The sequence below is a fragment of the Ranitomeya imitator genome, chromosome 5, assembly GCF_032444005.1.
Source record: "Ranitomeya imitator isolate aRanImi1 chromosome 5, aRanImi1.pri, whole genome shotgun sequence".
NCBI lineage: Eukaryota > Metazoa > Chordata > Amphibia > Anura > Dendrobatidae > Ranitomeya > Ranitomeya imitator.
In genome coordinates this window covers 407623684-407642880 of record NC_091286.1, presented here as the reverse complement: position 1 = coordinate 407642880, position 19197 = coordinate 407623684, and the positions used below count along the sequence as shown (strand labels likewise).

General features: G+C 40.2%; 1 protein-coding gene across 3 annotated transcripts in view; it reads right to left on the bottom strand.

The window, feature by feature from the left end:
• Positions 1 to 19197, bottom strand: part of ARMC9 (armadillo repeat containing 9) — a 290214-nt gene that overhangs the window by 54179 nt on the left and 216838 nt on the right. For all 3 annotated transcript variants that reach the window (XM_069727004.1, XM_069727005.1, XM_069727006.1), the window contains 4 exons: positions 15691 to 15802; positions 13888 to 13980; positions 11349 to 11439; positions 10219 to 10342 (listed from right to left, as the gene is read on the bottom strand). In XM_069727004.1, the coding sequence (XP_069583105.1) occupies positions 10219 to 10342; positions 11349 to 11439; positions 13888 to 13980; positions 15691 to 15802 (420 nt within the window). The remainder of the gene's footprint in view (positions 1 to 10218; positions 10343 to 11348; positions 11440 to 13887; positions 13981 to 15690; positions 15803 to 19197) is intronic.

Here is a 19197-nt window from a genome sequence, read left to right as displayed (position 1 = left end):
GTCTCCTGTGGAACCATATGATGGAGGGGAAACGTGTCAATTTTTCCTGGAGTCTCCTGAGGAATCATATGATGGAGGGGAAATGCATTGAGGCTATATACACAGCAGGGGATGCAGATAAGTGCAATTCAAATCTGAATGCCTGGTTTGTTTTTGTATTTATGACGCTTTTTGATCATATATAGCAGGTGATATAGGTTATTGCATCTTTTCAATAAGATATCCTGCGGATTTGTCTGTCTGGTTGTCCCTTAAGTTCCATTTGACAATTTTACTGTGAGTCTTTTATACTCAAGTATACAGCAGGGAGAGAACCATTCGGTTTAACTATTATCATCAGCAAGTTTGAAGATGCAGGTGCCAAAGACAAATCTCAGTGTAGAGGTGGGGGTCTCAAGAGGGCAGAGCAAAGTACGCCTGCGCTGGAGCCGTTGCTGAAGATCAGAAGAGGACGTCTTGTAATGAAGATGGGAGGCGCCGCAGCGGACCAGAGACGCCCATCTGACCTGACCAGCAGCGGGACCGCCCCTGGGTGAGTATAATATAACGTCTTTTTCTCCTTTTTCAGGTAACATCGGGGGCTTATCTACAGCATTACAGAATGCTGCAGATAAGCCCCTGATGCCGGTGGGCTTACCTCACCCACGATTTTCGGGGTGACAGGTTCCCTTTAAGGTACCTTCACACTAAGCGACGCTGCAGCGATACCGACAACGATGTCGATCGCTGCAGCGTCGCTGTTTGGTCGCTGGAGAGCTGTCACACAGACAGCTCTCCAGCAACCAACGATCCCGAGGTCCCCGGTAACCAGGGTAAACATCGGGTTACTAAGCGCAGGGCCGCGCTTAGTAACCCGATGTTCACCATGGTTACCAGCGTAAACGTTAAAAAAACAAACACTACATACTTACCTTCAGCTGTCTGTCCTCCGGCGCTCTGCTTTCATCTGCACTGTCAGCGCCGGTCAGCCGGAAAGCAGAGTGCAGAGAAGCACAGCGCCGGGGACAGACAGCTGAAGGTAAGTATGTAGTGTTTGTTTTTTTAACGTTTACGCTGGTAACCAGGGTAAACATCGGGTTACTAAGCGCGGCCCTGCGCTTAGTAACCCGATGTTTACCCTGGTTACCAGTGAAGACATCGCTGGATCGGCGTCACACACGCCGATTCAGCGATGTCTGCGGGAGATCCAGTGACTAAATAAAGTTCTGGACTTTCCTCAGCGACCAACGATCTCCCAGCAGGTGCCTGATCTTTGGTCGCTGTCACACATAACGATTTCCTTAACGATATCGTTGCTACGTCACAAAAAGCAACGATATCGTTAACGATATCGCTATGTGTGAAGGTACCTTTACTGAGTCCTTTATATTGAAGTGTTCCTATAAGGTTTTGGTAATATGTACCGGTATTACTTTATTTTGGCATAAATTAAACTTCTTTTCTTCTGTTGTGGTATTTGTACAATATTTATCACAAGAAATATTTTGTGTATTCTATTTCCTCTATTATGGGGTTTTCTTTTCTAACTTTAATACTTATATAAATATATACACATTTTTTATAAGTAAAATTTTAAAGGGTATTTTTCTTGTAAGCCACTGTTTACAGAGCTCATACTAATGAGCCGTGAAGGCTCTTTGTACACTTCCCGATTGGTGAGTGCCCCAGCGGTGGGACCCCTAGTGATCAGCAAGTCATCAACTATCAAGTGGATAAGATGCCAACATCCCAAACTGGAGCAATCCTTTTAATCCGAAAGAGCAACTTTTAACTGTGCTATAAAAAACAAGTTGAATCCATGGAGGTCCTATCTCCTATGACTTACAGTGCCTTGAAAAATTATTCATACCCCGTGAACTTTTCCACATTTTTTCAGTCTATACCCACAAACTTAAACATATTTTATTTGGATTTTAAGTGACATAACACAAAGTAGCAAGTATTTGTGAAGTGTAAAGGAAATTATACATGATTTTCTAAATATTTTATAAATCTAAAAATTGTGATGCGCACTTGTTCAACGTTCACACGGTATCAATACTTTTTCAAGGCCTTGTAATTTGTCATCTTGTGTTATACTGCATGACTTTGTGACAAATATAGAATATACATATTTCAGAAGTTTATTTTTTATCTATGAATATGTTTTTTGGTTTCTGAGACTTAAGGTACCTTCACACTGAACAACTTTACAACAAGAAAGACAACGATCCGTGACGTTGCAGCGTCCTGGATAGCGATCTCGTTGTGTTTGACACGCAGCAGCGATCAGGATCACGCTGTAACATCGCTGGTCGTAGCTAGAAGTCCAGAACTTTATTTGGTCGTCAGGTCGGCGTGATTCGTCATGTTTGACAGCAAAAGCAACGATGCCTGCAATGGTTTTTCATGGAGCTAACAACCAGCGAGAACGATAAGTATGTCACTGGATCGCTCCTGCATCGTTCTGCTGTTGCCGGTGTTTGACGTCTCCTACCGACCTAAACAGCGACGCTGCAGCGATCGGCTCGTTGTCTATATCGCTGCAGCGTCGCTTAATGTGACGGTACCTTTACAGTTTCAGAACTGTAGCACAATTAAATAGCAGTGAACTTAAAGTGGTAATCTCAAGTTTGAAGGTCATCTCCTATCTTTGAGACAAGGGATGAGTACCCAATTTCTGGGGGTCTGACCACTGGGATGATGATCCCCAACAATTTTGAGAATGGGAGCTCGGAATAGCACCATGTGAATGTAGTAGTGGTGGATCATGCGCACCGCTGCTCCATTAGTTATTAATAGGACAGCTAAGTGCTATGCTCACCTGATCTTGTCTTTGTCAAGAGGAAGATGACACAGACTCAACAATGCAGACGAGCTGAAGGCTGCTATCAAAGCAACCTGGGCTTCCATAACACCTCAGCAGTGCCACAGACTGATCACCTCCATGCCACGCCACATTGATGCAGTAATTGATGCAAAAGGAGCCCCGACCAAGTATTAAGTGCTTTTACTGAACATACATTTCAGTAGGTCAACATTTCGGATGTTAAAATAATTTTTTCAAGCTGGTGTTATAAAGTATTCTAATTTACTGAGATAATGACTTTTGGGTCTTCATTGGCTGTATGCCATGATCATCAACATTAACATAAATAAACACGTGAAATAGATCACTCTGTAGAAGTATCATCTTTATTCTCAATTGCACAAGGAAAGACTAGAAGCAATGGGATGAAACTGAATGGGAGGAGACACAGATTAGATATTAGAAAAAACTTTTTGACAGTTAGGGTGATCAATTAGTGGAACAGGCTGCCACGAGAGGTGGTGAGTTCTCCTTCCATGGAAGTCTTCAAACAGAGGCTGGACAGACATCTGTCTGGGATGATATAGTGAATCCTGCTTTGAGCAGGAGGTTGGACCAGATGACACAGGAGGTCCCTTCCAACTCTACCATTCTATGATTCTATGACTTTAATCAGATAAGAAGCAAGTTCTGCCATTGGAGCACTCTTCTAAGTTGGTTGGTCGTGATGGGTAGGAAGAAAACTTATTTCTTGTCATTATTGGTGACCAACAATGAGAAAAGATATTTTGGAGTATGTTTCAGCCTACCCTTCCTATGCTCGTAACCTTTAGGCATCTCCCGTTCGGGCATCTTCTACTGCTACCTGTTCCTCCAGCTTCCTGGTAGCTTATCGCATTGAACTTCCCTGTATCCTCAGGTTGCTCTGTCATCTGGGTTATGGTAGACAGTTTTACCCACTGCCTGGTATTCCGTCTGCTGATGAGCTCGGAGGTTTATACAGCACATCTTCTATCTTCATGGCTTTCCTCTTCACAATGTGTCTGACAGGGGCATCTAGTTCACTTCCAGGTTCTGGAGAGCCATTTGTAAACTGTTAAATGTGAACTTGGACTTTTTATCTGCATACCCTCCCCAGTCCAACCCTTAGGTGGAGAGTATCAACCAAATCCTATCCAACTTTCTGCAGCATTTCGCGAATGTGCACCATGATCACTGGGGACAAGCTGGGTAGAATTGGGTAGAATTCTCTTATAATAATAATGCAATTGAGTCCTCCAAGAAATCTCAATTTTTCATTGTTTCTGGTCACTAGCCTTGTATTTCTCTTCTGGTATCGGCTGCTTCTGGCATCCCTGTAGCCGATGCTCTCTCTGAAGAATTCTCAAAGACCTGGAGGGATACCAAATCCACAATGAAGAAGTTGTCAGACCGGATGAAGAGACATGCCGACAATAGATCCACCAACCTTCCAGCGTGGCTCTTTTCAAAATACAACCGCCTTAAGATGCTGTCTTACAAGTTGGGTCCCAACTTCATCAAGCTGTTTGTAGTCCTCAGACAGAACAATGCAGTATCTTGAAGCTCCCAGCTTCATTACATGTGCCTAACTCCTTTCATGTTTCCCTTCTCAATCCCATCATTTTAAGTCACTTCTTTGAAAAAACGGGTGTCACTCCTGCACCAGTCAGCTCTGAGGATGTGTTTGAGATAGAGAGCATCTTGGCCATGAAGAAGGTGATAGGAAAACCCTTTTTCTTGTGGATTAGAAGGGGTTTAGTTCAGAAGAATATTGTGGGAACCCAAAGAGAATATCCATGCCTCACTTCTTCTGGAGAGATTCCTTGTGGGGCATCCCAGGCTTCTGTGTATTCACGTAAACACGCCAGCCAGTCAGTGACTGCAAAGAGTGGTGGTGGGAGAACTTGCTTAACAAATTCCTCAGGTTCATAAACTATGTGTCCGTTGAGTTCTCAGAGCTCCTAAGCAAGAAACGCAACTTCATTTGCGCGGTTTTGCTACTAGGAGTATGGACTTGTTCCCTTCATATACTGCCCTCACAAAATGACAGATAAACTCCAAAGGCATCAGATGTTTGAGAGGCAACAGGACAGAAGTACAAAGTCAAACATCAAGCATGTCTGTCATTTCAGGAATAGCACAAGGGATAACACTACTTCTGGCCATTCTGACTTGCATCCTGAATTTTTCAGTTATCTCTGAGATAGTGGGTGGAAACCAACTGCAACAAATTACGGTAGTCTGGTATACAATATTCACACAGACTTGAGCCATTCCTACTCTCCAATTTTCATGTAGCACATATGACATGCACATGATGCAGCAACAGCATGGAGGTCCATATAAATAAAACACTTATTATCAAGCAGAATTGGTCTGTGTGACTCTTTGCCTCCTTTTTTCACTCTGCTCTTCACTTTTCTCCTCCTTCTATAGACTTCAGTAGGTCATTCAAAATCTGACACATCAGTGAACTGGCAGTCTGTCTTGCTTGACGAAGGCTGATCGTAGCAGATTATCAAAGTGAATGGGCTCAAGAGGAGCAGAAGTGGCTCATAAGTGGACAAACAAGATTATTTATTTTCCAAAATATATTATAAAGTTTCTAAAATTCATTAGTACTGTTGGCTTATATATAGTATGTTGACATGGCAGTGACCATTTTAAAAAGTTATACATGCATTAAATTCCTTTGGACATTGCACAGCTGAAGAACTACTGAGCAATGTATAGCAAAAAATCCCACTTAATGTCAGAAACTATAGCAAAAAGAAATCCAATTGCATTTTAATTGTGAACAAAGAAGCACCACATCGGGTGCCAATATTCAAAGGAAAAAAAAAACACTCCAACTAAACATTTAGAAAAAGGAGAAATCGGAGTATAGTTGATTAAAAATAGCAAATTTTATTAATACACTCAGTAATCATATTATAAAATATGTGAAAAAAGACAGAAAGATAACCCACACTGATTATCCAGGAAAGTATTGAGAAGATCACAGTAAGTGTCTGTGTGCATAAGTAAATCAGATTATAGACTAGATTCCAATAACATAACATGAAGGCATGCCAAGCCAAATCAGCGGAATTGAAGTAAAATGCATCAGGAATCATCTTACCATCCAGATAGGAATTCAGGTTGTCAACAAATATAAACATCCTTGATGCGCATTTTGCGTATAATTGACCTCGATTTCTCAAAGGGAATCATATTTCTCCTTGAGAAAGGGTATTATTTATTAGAGGCGGATTCCAAAATGCAGTCAACCATGTCTTGGACGTCACCTCAAATAGGAGTATATAGCCAAAAATTATATCCGAAGAGCACACAGTGACTATCCAAGATCCTATCCCAATATCTAGCAGGTGTAATAATAATAATATTATTGGCAAGTACCTCCACTTAGAAATTTACTATATTTCTCCTGATAACCTATGTCCCTTATACTATGTGCAGGGCATTGCAGTAGCTTAGGTATCCATGGTTACGACCATTAAAAACTAACTAATTAACTGTCACTACATGAGTAGTCATAACCATGGAAACCTAAGGTACTGCATGCACTGCACATGGGGTAAGCAACATAGCGAATCAGAAAAACTATACTAGATTTCTAATTGGAGGTATTTGCTATTATTATTACTACGCCTACTACATATTGGGATAGGATCATATAGATGGGAATACCCTTTTAAAGTCAATCACAAACATTTGAATCCTGTTGTTCAAGGTTTCAGACGTAAGCTCCAACGGAGCCATTGACACGTGGGAAAAAAAAAGATGTGACCAATCCCTTAGAGACATACAAGGAAGTTAAAGGGAACCTGTCAGGTTGGATAATCCTATTAACCTGCAGATATTGGGTTAATCTGCAGGTTAATAGTGTTATGAATGTGCCTGACCATGCACTGATAATGCAGCACCTGGGAGGAAATTAACTTTATTCCTCTCTGGAGCCGACAGCTTTCAGTCAAGCAGACGTGGCTACAGTCTTCGCTGACTGTGCTGTGAGCAGCACTCTCCGGCACTTTGACTGATATCTAACTCTGTACTGATGCACTACTGAGCTGGCTGTCAGTGACAGGACATGTTTACAGCTGCCCCTCACATTATATGGACTGATGACTGTAGCCACGCCTGTATGACTGAAAGCTGGTGGCTCTTGAGAGTAATAATGTTAATTTTCTCCTGGGTGCAGCACTTTCTATAGAGTGGCATGAGCCTTCATAACGCTATTAACCTTCATGTATCTGCTGGTTAATAGCGTTATCTGACCTGACAGGATACGTGTACTTACACATACTAAGACTTAACCGTTTTGTTACATGTAATGATAACAATAGCGAGGTTACAAAAAGGAACAGGCTAAACCAGCTCTCTGAAAAAGGCTGTTAGTATGACAAAGACCATTATAATTGTAGCATTCACTCCACTTTCAACATTAAAACAAACAGTGAAACAAGTTACTGAAAGCAATGAATGGAAGCAGAAGAAGCAGCGAAATCTGAACAATTGGTACTCCAACTGAAACATATTTGAGTCACCCACAAAGCAAGTATCATCCAGAAGTACAAACACAAAGCATAGCAATCCTAAAGGGAACCTATCAGCTAAAACTAACACTATTCACCTGCCAGCATACCGATGCAGATATATAGGGTTTTAAACATATTCGACTGGATAAGCGGAGAAGCGGCTACAGGGCGCAAAATTAAGTTATTTTCTCCCTGCATCGGTTCACTTTCAGTCATCGTAGAGGGGCAGGGGGCTGTAAGTCTCCATTCACTACACAGTGCGCGTGTTATCACTTCCCCAACTCCTTGACAGACATCCCGCTATGTACCATGTGTACAGTGTGCAAGCACAGCAGGTTATAAGACATAGTGCAGGGGAGTGATAACAGTGCGCTCACTGTGTACTAAGTGGAGACTGTTACAGCTCCCTGCACCAACCTGATGAATGGAAATCAGCGGCTGCAGGGAGAACATAACTTCATTTCTCCCTGTAGCTGCTCTTCCAGAAAGACAGTCAAAAGTGATTAGATTAAAGTACTATTCAGCTGAAGATTATCACTCACCTATGCCTGCAGGTAAATACTGCTGTTATTTTTTTAGCCAATTGGTTTCCTTTAAATAGTGACTGTTGTTTTTGTTAAAATTTCAAAATCACAGTAGTTCTTTAGAAATGAGGGTGCAAGTCATGGGACCACCACCGATCGCTCAAAACACCTTACTGAAGCGCCCAGATTCAGCATAAGTCATGTGCACAGCTGAGTATGGGCTCAATGGAAAGTCTCTGTAGCCAGCACTCAGATGCACTAATTGCACCCTCTCCTCCAATGCAGCTTGATAAGTGTAAGCTGTGCTGCTGTAGAGAGATTTCTTTGAAGTGTGATTTCCCCATAATGATCCTCATTTACAAGCTAAAATCAGGGCAGCAAGGTGAAGCATACCAAGAACACCATAAAGTGCAGAACTAAGGTTTAATAATACATATTCTTCGTTATTCAGACTGCCTGAACTGGGGTTTCACCCACTCATGGCTATGTCAGGGGCATCAGTGAGCAAGCTCGAGTTGAGTGTTATTAAACCTTGATTGTAAAATGTAGTGTTTGAAGTATGCTGGATTGCTAAGAGGAAATCACACTACTTCTGGAGAAATGTCATTGCCACATTCGAGCGTACACGTATCTGAGCATTTTGGAGTAGAATGTGCTGATCATTTCTTTACACTTCAAGATACTGAAGAAAGACTTACGGTATATCTTTGTAAATGCACCAAATACTACTACTATTTATTGTGTGACAGAATTACTGCTACAGGAAGGATCAAATATTACTTTTTTTTTTTTTCTTCCCACAATTTTAAAAGCGTAATCCCATTTGACATATGGTATACCCACAAAGTGCCATTAGTGAGACCTGCAACGATCTCAAGAGCATGGTTTTCTATTTTCTGAACTCTAATAAAAGCAAATATAGAAAGAGAGAGCCCTGTTACTGAGATGGGTTTGGGTTCCCATTTATCAGATATTTACGGCATATCCTGTGGTTGTGCCATAATGGTCTGAGCGGGAATACTCCGTTCAGAACTGGGCCATTTTTGCCTGTTCCTGACCAGGCACATTTTCATTTTGCTTTGCTTTTTCACATACGCTTTAAATAGCTGTAAAAAAAAAATGATATTCAGATATTCAAATGATTGCTTCTTTTTTTCTTGCTACCCAGAGCTTTATGTCATTAATATATTGCTTTTTTGCAGTTATCAGGGACAAAGTTGTCTGTTTTTCCTTTTTTTATGGTCACAAAGGATGACTAGAAAACGTTTTTGGCCTGGATAGGTTTTTGTTTTTTTGTTGTTTAGTTTTATTTATTATTTTCTTGTTTTTTTCATGCCTTTTTCCACACTGTGCCCCCATAAGGTATTTTAACTTACTAATACATTCTTATTATTCCTGATTTATCCTGTAACTGGGTCTGATATGTTAGCCCCAGTTACAGGGGAGATTCACATTGTACCCCCATAAGGCATTTTAACCTACTAATACATTCCTTTTATTCCTGCCTTACCCTGTAACTAGGGCTGGTATGTTAGCCTTAGTTACCGGAAACATTCATACTTCTGGCTGCATTTCAAAGCTGCCTGGGTCTCTTAGGGCCCAGCCGCTACTGCTACCTCCCTACACCCAGTCATCACATAGTAACTGGGTCCTTAGGGTAAGATCACACGGGGCATTTTTGTTGCTTTTTTTTCTGCAGCAAAACCTGATCTTCTTGGCAGGAAAGAAGCTGCGCCAAAAACACAGGTTTAGGTGCGTTTTTGTTGCGCTTTTTTTTCTCTTTGTCCATGCTAATGTCCTTGGATTTTCAGCAGCAAAAACGCAGCAAATAATGATACCTGCGTTTTGCTGCGTTTTTTTCAACACCCATTCAAGTCAATGGGTGAAAAAACGCAGCAAAACCGCTGAAAGAAGGGATATGCTCTATGTCCAAAAAACGCAGCAAAGCACAAAATACTGATCAAACAAAAAACCAATATGTGTGCATGAGATTTCTGAAATCTCATAGGCTTTGCGGGTACTGTAAAAAGCAGCTGAAAATTAGCAGCAAAAAAATGCAGCTAAAATGCCTTGTTTGAACGTACCCTTAGGAGGAACTGCTGACGATGCTTCCTATATGCACAGTGGTTATTTGTCCATATGTATACAGTGATCAGGAAAACATAGATCACAAGAAAAAGTCTCTGACGTTTCAGTGAGGAGTTGACATTGTCTGACAGCTGGCTCCCCGCTCCAGATATCCTGCACTGACGGTAGTGTTTGGACAGAGGAAAGTGAGGACCATCATGACGTATAATGTCTATGGGCAGTCCAAACCTGGTTAAACCATATGGTGCCTATGTCTTACCTGAGACTTAGTTTTTGAAGACAGCCCAATACATTCTCCCTGGTGACAGAATCTTTATCCTCTCCTTTCAGCGTCTCCTCTAATGAGTGCAGCAAGTGTGGATTCTGACTTAGATAAATCCGGCCTGAAAAAGAGAGGGAAAAAAAAGAGCAAAAAACATGGATCCATAACCAGATATTTGTATGCTGCAAAATTCCTATGTGATCAGTCATATCAACATATGGGTTGTAAAATGTGATATTATATTACCTTTCCTTATTCCTGACTATTTTATAGGTTAAGACTAGAATTTTCTGTCAATCATGTTCTGACAGTCAAATAATTTCTCAAGTCTAATTTTTTGGAAGAAAAAGCTAAGTAATTTTCAGGGCCAATTTAAGACATATAAAAGCAGACAGCAGTGAATATGGCGAATCAGCTACTATTTTATCTATCCTACACTACTTGTTAGGGCTCATGTGGATATCAATTATTTTGCATGCAAGTACTAGTATAGGGCAGTGAGAATCTGGAATTGCTTGCCTGAGGAGGTGGTGATGGCGAACTCAGTCGAGGGGTTCAAGAGAGGCCTGGATGTCTTCCTGGAGCAGAACAATATTGTATCATACAATTAGGTTCTGTAGAAGGACGTAGATCTGGGGATTTATTATGATGGAATATAGGCTGAACTGGATGGACAAATGTCTTTTTTCGGCCTTACTAACTATGTTACTATGTTACTATGTTACTATCCGTGTTTTTCACGTGTAGCACTCGTAGCTATAATAGTGAATGGGGTCATTCAAATGAAGTCATTTTTTGAGGACCGAGATGGAGACATATCAGATATTGATCCGAATGTCGTATCAAAATCAGCAATGAAAGTCTGTGAAAAACTTCCGACAGCATTCAGAAGCCGCCCGAATGTTGTCCCATTTTCACTGACTGGAAGGAGAAGATGGGAAAACTTTTTGTCGTCCCTGACAAAAACTGATGAAAATAGGACCAAACTCTGTTGAAACTCGGATGACAATTTTCTCGTACATAAAAAAAATAGTTGTCTGAATGAAACCTTATTATGATTGTTAAATGTATGTATATATACATCCAAATGGCAAAATAAGTGTTTAATATTTTGTTTTCCAACTTACCATCGGCTAATGATGCAAAAGCATTAATGAGGCGAGCAGTGTACTGTCTGACTACTTCATTCTTGGAGTGCAGCAGCTGGAGAACATTTCTCTTTGAGGGAAAACATTAAGAAAAGAAGTTGGTCACACATAAAATAAAAAAAAACCACACAACTATGCCCATAAAACAGCCTATACCCCCCTTACTTTCCACAGAAGAAATATTAGTCATGAAGTATCATGAAGTATAGGATTCAGAGTCAGCTGTGGCTCATATTTTACTGGCAGCATTTGGTATCATACAAGCTGGCTTCAGTCAATGAAATGTCTCCATATGTGCAGAATACTGGGTTTAGTAAAAACAGACAGACACCAACTCATTAGATATTACTCAGACTATTTTGAATGTATATATTATATATATTATACATTCACGCTGCACAGTTACACTAGTTAAAGGGAACCTGTTATAAGGAAAATGACCTCTGATCTGCAGGCGGAAGGTTAAAGAGCGGATCGGATTGAAGTACGGTATATTTTTGTGGGAAACGCCTCAGTAAATCTTGCATTGTATTAATTGAAATCCCTGGTGATTGTACTAGGAGTGCAGTGGGAGGTCCTCTTCAGTGATTGACAGTCTACACTTTATGACTGTGCATGCAGACATAATTAGGACCGCCCACTGCACTCACACACACAAACACCAGGGATTTCAATAACTAAACTACAAATTATACTGAATTTTTTCCAACGATCTGACACATCATTCTGCTCAGAGTTATCTATTTCAAGTGTTTATTTCTGTTAATGTTGATGATTATGGCTTACAGCCAATGAAAACCAAAAAGTCATTACCTCAGTAAATTAGAATAATTAACAAAAACACATGCAAAGGCTTCCTAAGTGTTTAAAAAGGTCCCACAGTCTGTTTCAGTAGGCTCCACAATCATGGAGAAGACTGCTGACTTGACAGATGTCCAGAAGGCAGTCATTGACACACTCCACAAAGAGGGTAACCCACAATAGGTTACTGCTAAAGAAGCTGGCTGTTCAGAGTACTGTATCCAAGCATATTAATGGAAAGTTGAGTGGAAGGAAAAACTGTGGTAGAAAAAGGTGCACAAGCAACCGGGATAACCGCAGCCTTGAAAGGATTGTTAAGAAAAGGCCAATCAAAAATTTGGGGGAGATTCACAAGGAATGGACTGCTGCTGGGGCATTCCTTCAAGAGCCACCACACAGACGTATCCAGGACATGGGATACAAGTGTCGCATTCCTTGTGTCAAGCCACTCATGACCAATACACAATGCCAGAAGCGTCTTACCTGGGCCAAGGAGAAAAAGATCTGGACTCTTGCTCAGTGGTCCAAGATATTATTTTCAGATGAAAGTAAATTTTGCATTTCATTTGGAAATCAAGGTCCCAGAATCTGGAGGAAGTAGTAGAGGCACACAGTCCAAGCTGCTTGAGGTCTAGTGTGAAGTATCCACAATCAGTGATGGTGGGGGGGTCATGTCATCTGCTGGTGTAGGTCCACTGTATTTTATCAAGACCAAAGTCAGCGCAGCTGTCTACCAGAAAATTTTTAGAGCACTTCATGCTTCCCTCTGCCGGCAAGCTTTTTGGAGATGGAAATTTAATTCTCCAGCAGGACTTGGCACCTGTCCACACTGCCAAAAGCACCAATACCTGGTTTAAAAACAAGAGTATCACTGTGCTTGATTGGCCAGCAAACTCACATGACCTTAACCCCATAGAGAATCTTTGGGGTATTGTCAAGATGAAGATGAGACACCAGATCCAACAATGCAGACGAGCTGAAGGCTGCTATCAAAGCAACCTGGGCTTCCATAACACCTCAGCAATGCCACAGGCTGATCGCATGCCACATTGATGCAGTAATTGATGCCAAAGGAGCCCCGACCAAGTATTGAGTGCATTTATTAAACATACATTTCAGTAGGCTAACATTTTGGATTTTAAAGCCATTTTTCAATGTGGTGTTGTAACGTATTCTAATTTAATAAAATAATGACTTTTAGGTTTGTTTTCATTGGCTGTAAGCCATAATCATCAATATTAACATAAATAAACATTTGAAATAGATCACTCTGTTTGTAATTACTCTATTTAGTAGTTTCACTTTTTGTATTGAAGAACTGAAATAAATGGACTTTTTGATAATATTCTAATTTTGTGAGAAGCACCTGTAGCTCAATATCTGCGAAAACAACTCAAACTGCATGATATCCATATTTCAAATTCTGTGGCACGAGTGATATAGTCTTCTGGTGTCTTTTGTTAATAAGGTACAAGAACAAGACCATGGCCACGATTAGCTGGCTGCAACGGTGACTTGCCATCCACACTGATGTTCTAGGAATGTCCCTGGTACAGCTCCATACATTTCTAGAGTGCCCAATTACAGCACCACACTACTTATACAGAGCATAAATCATACTATGTTCATGAGGATTTAGGCTGAACACACCACAAAGCACCACTGACTACCAATATTCTGAGCAGCGTATATCTTTTTTAGACTAGAAAACGATTACCGTTCCATTTTGGTAGCAGTCCAGCAGATCATTTGAAAGGTATGCCTGGAGAACGGTGTCTCTCTGCTCTCCGGGCTGGGAATGAGTAAAGCGCTAGAAATACAAGAACAAAAAGACGTTAGGACAAGGCCTCAGTTTTACACAACATTCCTGTCCTTAATTACAGTCTAAAGCACATTTTGCAATATTTCATCTTAATTCATTTTAGAAGACCTCGCATTGGCTGTTGATTTAACTTTAACCATTGTTCACATTGAATACATCAATTCCTCATACATACAAAACTGCTGCTTTACAAGTCAGGTAGGAAGCAGATGTTGTTTGTTAAAAAATAAATAAATAAATTATATATATATATATATATATATATATATACATACACATACTGAACATCAGCTCCTACTCAAAATATTAAAATCTGATCTACAGTTCAGGGAAGATGGTACTGCAGAGCTGTGGTGTTCCCCCTCTGTTCACTGGTTATATCCGGCCTTTCCCATGCTACAAAAATCTGATCAACTGGGGTGCTGGAGATTGGGCAACCATCGATCTGCCATGGATTAGCTATCTTGGATGGGTCATCAATATGACAGTGGTGGAAAAACTCTTAAATAAAGGGCCCTGCTATGAATCTTGTTTCCTAGATTTCTTCAGTGGTTGTTCTCTATTGGATTAAAATGTATTATCAGTAAATTTTATTTAGATGTAACTTTATAAATTACTGCTTGTGTTTTATATTAGGAGGAATTTTACTCACTTGCATAAATAGTTAAATACAAATGTACCCATAGGAAAAGTATTACACTTTTCCCAACACATTTCCTGCATTGTGCTTATCATTTATTTTATCAATTTATTCTGTCTTTCATGTAATATTGGAATTTCAGTTGAGAAAGAACGTGTTTTCATGCGAGATATCTAAAGGCCTTTTAATGGTCGGTCATTAATGGGCCATTTTCTAGAGAGCACTGTCTTATTACGGTGCTCTACAACAATGGCTGCACCAGAGTTAGTTGTTGTTGGTTGGTACCAAGATATCAGGCTCAGCCGAGCACAATAAAGAAAAGTTAGAAATTATACATTCTGTTCCAACCACTCTGATTTTACTACATACAGATAACATGAGGGCTCCATGTATAATGGATCATCAGCTGTTAAATGGTGAAATGTAAGCTAAAGGCTAGGGCTGCACGGAGACTTTGGTTGCGACAGTCGTCACATGATGGTAGTAGACTCAGTGACACTGCTACATTGCGGCACTATAGAATTAAATGGGGTCATATTGTGACACCGACACTACAAAGCAAAAATCAGACTTCACGGGAATTTTTCTACTCTCTAGCAGCGGCGCCGAGAAAACTTTGGTGGCGGCCAAAGTCACCATGTAGCCCAACCAAAATGGAAATCAAGCAAAATTACTGCTTCTTTGGTAAGCTAGTTTCCCACACATACAGTGCTTTACCATATTTTTCTGCATGTTTGAAAAAGACGAATATTGTCAAGACCGACCCCAGACATTGCCCAAAGTGACTCCATTGTCTTTGTTGAAGTGAATGGCTCAATCGCGACTACTTTTGGTCTCCTGGTTTTTGGGGACTCCGACAGAAATCCCTTTTCAAACAACTTTATTAAAATTATTAACAATACAAAAAAAATAAACAGTAATATATTACAACAATATGATACAAGTAGAAACCGACAGAAATCCTGACATAGTGCTCACTGAAGAACACTGTACGTGTGAGATTCTATCCTTACATACGATTAAAAGCGATATTACAATTCTGAAGCAATGCTACATACCCATCGTAAAGCTTGTAAGAGCAAGGTTTTCAACCGATCACTGCCATATAGCAAGTCTTTCTTCAGCTTCTCATAGTCTAGAGAGGGCAACAAGGGCACCTCCTGAGGCCTCCTGTAAAACAGAGCAGTGTAACAATGAAAGAATAGCCTAGATATGAATATGCTGACTGTACTGCCTCCATTTAGGCATTTTTCTAATGACAGAACCAGAAACACATGGGCTACTTGCACATTGAACAAGTCTGTAGGAACCTGTTCACACACCACCAAGAAACTTGAAGACACAAAAGAGCACAGTGAGGTCAAAAATACATACTTTTTTTTTGCAAAAAACCAGGGTATTTAGTGGATACGTTTTTTGCAAAAAAATGTATACTAAGCTGCTCCACCAATCATCAAGGTATACCCATATAGAGCAAAAAAAAGTATCAACTAAATACTCAGTTTTTTCTATCTTTTGACTAGCACTTGCTTATTACTGTGATTTTTTTTTACAACAGGGTAATTCCATGTCAAGTGGACCAGTGGTCCCCACTCGACCTTCTCCGATTTTGCTGAAAATTTATAAGGATGTACATGTATGTTTGAAAAGAGGTTCTGTAAATTTTTAGGGCCAGATCTCAAATACATTGGGCACTGTTGACCTTTCACTGGAGGTTCCACCAAGCCTGCGGCTTCAGCTAAGTGGATTTTGCAAACTTTGGCACATAGCCATTAGAGTTCTATACTGGCTATGATGCTGAAATTTGGCATACTAGCTCAACTTTTGGTGCTAAATACGATAAAATTATTACCGGCTATGACAAAACAATATTTCGGCCGCAATTTTTTGTCAAAGTAGCTTGAAAAACGCGTCGCATAAAATTTATGCCGAACTTTGCCCATATATAACTCAAGACCAAAAACCAATAGTAACTGGTGCTTTGCCCTGTACACCAAACATATACATGACTTTGCATTGCTGCAATATCACGGTCAAAGCATATGTATTTGTGGAAATATTCACACCCACATATGATGAAAAACGTAAAAAACCCGAATTTTACCTATTTTTAGGTCAAATTTCTCAAAAAGGGTACCCCTAAAATATATTCATTCTGATATCATTAGAAAGAGCACATTTTTCTCTACAAGGATCATTGTTTGTTTTTTTGGAGTCTCTCAGTTTAAGAAATGAAAAATGCCACTGAACATGGTGTTATTTATTAATACGCAATGAATGGTAACTGCACTATTCAAACCCTTGCATTGGTCCATGGTAGTGATACCACAACAAATTCCCTAAGAATTGGTATTATAATCCTATTAAGAATTGTAATAATGCTGTCTTTCGAGAATTGGCAGCCCCATCGCCTAGGAGCCATGGCCGATAGCCGTGCAGGCGAGCCTCGGGCGGTCTCTTTATCGCAGGTTCCGAAGCCTGAGGGTGGGTGTCTCTGCCTAGGATCCCAAGCCTAATATTGGGTATCTTTTGTTGGTTCCCAAGCCATAATGTTCAGTCTAAGTGGTCTAGAATTGTTGCTGAATTTGCAACATAATCGGTTCACTGAAGCTGTATTGTCGGCCCATTGCTGTTGCAGCTGGTGCTGGAATTATTGCAATGATTGACTGCTCGGGAATCCAGCATGTATCATTTCTCACAGGCCAGTGAAAGAAGCTAGCTGGTCCGTGAGGATGCATAAAATTTATTAATGCATCATGTTCATCGACTGAAATTTCAGAAATATTTCCAATCCACCAGTTCCTATCGTAAATGCAGGCAATGTAAACCTCCAGTTTGCAATTGGCACAAAAGGCATTTCTGATCTGACAGATCTATCTACATGGGCAATGAAAGATGATGGGCCGACAATACAGCTTCAGTGAACCGATTATGTTGCAAATTCAGCAACAATTCCAGACCACTTAGACTGAACATTATGGCTTGGGAACCAACAAAAGATACCCAATATTAGGCTTGGGATCCTAGGCAAAGACACCCACCCTCAGGCTTCGGAACCTGCGATAAAGAGACCGCCCGAGGCTCGCCTTGCACGGCTATCGGCCATGGCTCCTAGGCGATGGGGCTGCCAATTCTTGAAAGACAGCATTATTACAATTCTTAATAGGATTATAATACCAATTCTTAGGGAATTTGTTGTGGTATAACCACCATGGACCAATGCAAGGGTTTGAATAGTGCAGTTACCATTCATTGCGTATTAATAAATAACACCATGTTCAGTGGCATTTTTCATTTCTTAAACTGAGAGACTCCAAAAAAACAAACAATGATCCTTGTAGAGAAAAATGTGCTCTTTCTAATGATATCAGAATGAATATATTTTAGGGGTACCCTTTTTGAGAAATTTGACCTAAAAATAGGTAAAATTCGGGTTTTTTACGTTTTTCATCATATGTGGGTGTGAATATTTCCACAAATACATATGCTTTGACCGTGATATTGCAGCAATGCAAAGTCATGTATATGTTTGGTGTACAGGGCAAAGCACCAGTTACTATTGGTTTTTGGTCTTGAGTTATATATGGGCAAAGTTCGGCATAAATTTTATGCGACGCGTTTTTCAAGCTACTTTGACACAAAATTGCAGCCGAAATATTGTTTTGTCATAGCCGGTAATAATTTTATCGTATTTAGCACCAAAAGTTGAGCTAGTATGCCAAATTTCAGCATCATAGCCAGTATAGAACTCTAATGGCTATGTGCCAAAGTTTGCAAAATCCACTTAGCTGAAGCCGCAGGCTTGGTGGAACCTCCAGTGAAAGGTCAACAGTGCCCAATGTATTTGAGATCTGGCCCTAAAAATTTACAGAACCTCTTTTCAAACATACATGTACATCCTTATAAATTTTCAGCAAAATCGGAGAAGGTCGAGTGGGGACGATTTTTAAAACTGGTCCACTTGATGTGGAATGAGAGTATTTTTGAATTCACTGTGCTCTTTTGTGTCTTCATTTTTCTAATGACATAGTGTTTAGAAACGAGGACACATCTGCATTAGGTCATTATAGCACACATTACCTCTTTTATAAAAAGTTAGGTTAAGGTAAAGAAAAGCAATCGATAAATTATATAATGCCTATGTAAAAACTTAGCTCATCAGGGAATAAACCACCAAACCCATATGAAGTCAACAATGTATGGTGAAAATCGTGATTACACACTGGATGTGCAGATATAGCTGGTATATATTTGAAAAGGAACCTCTACATTACTGCGTCTCCAGAAGGCCCACCTTTCTGAGCAGATCGCCCTTTATCTAGACCAGGTTTCCTATGACAGATCTTAGGTTCTGTCACACTGGCCATCCTATATGAAAAGACCACCCATCCAGAAGACTATTTGCAATGTAATTTTGGCTAGTTATGTGAAAGCTGTACCTTTCAAGTACATGTGCTGTATATATAGGTGTAAAGTACGTTTTCGGATTTAGTATGACAGCTCCAGAACTAACCACCTTGTAATTGCAGTGTGATACATGACTGCACGCCCAGTTGTATGTGTGC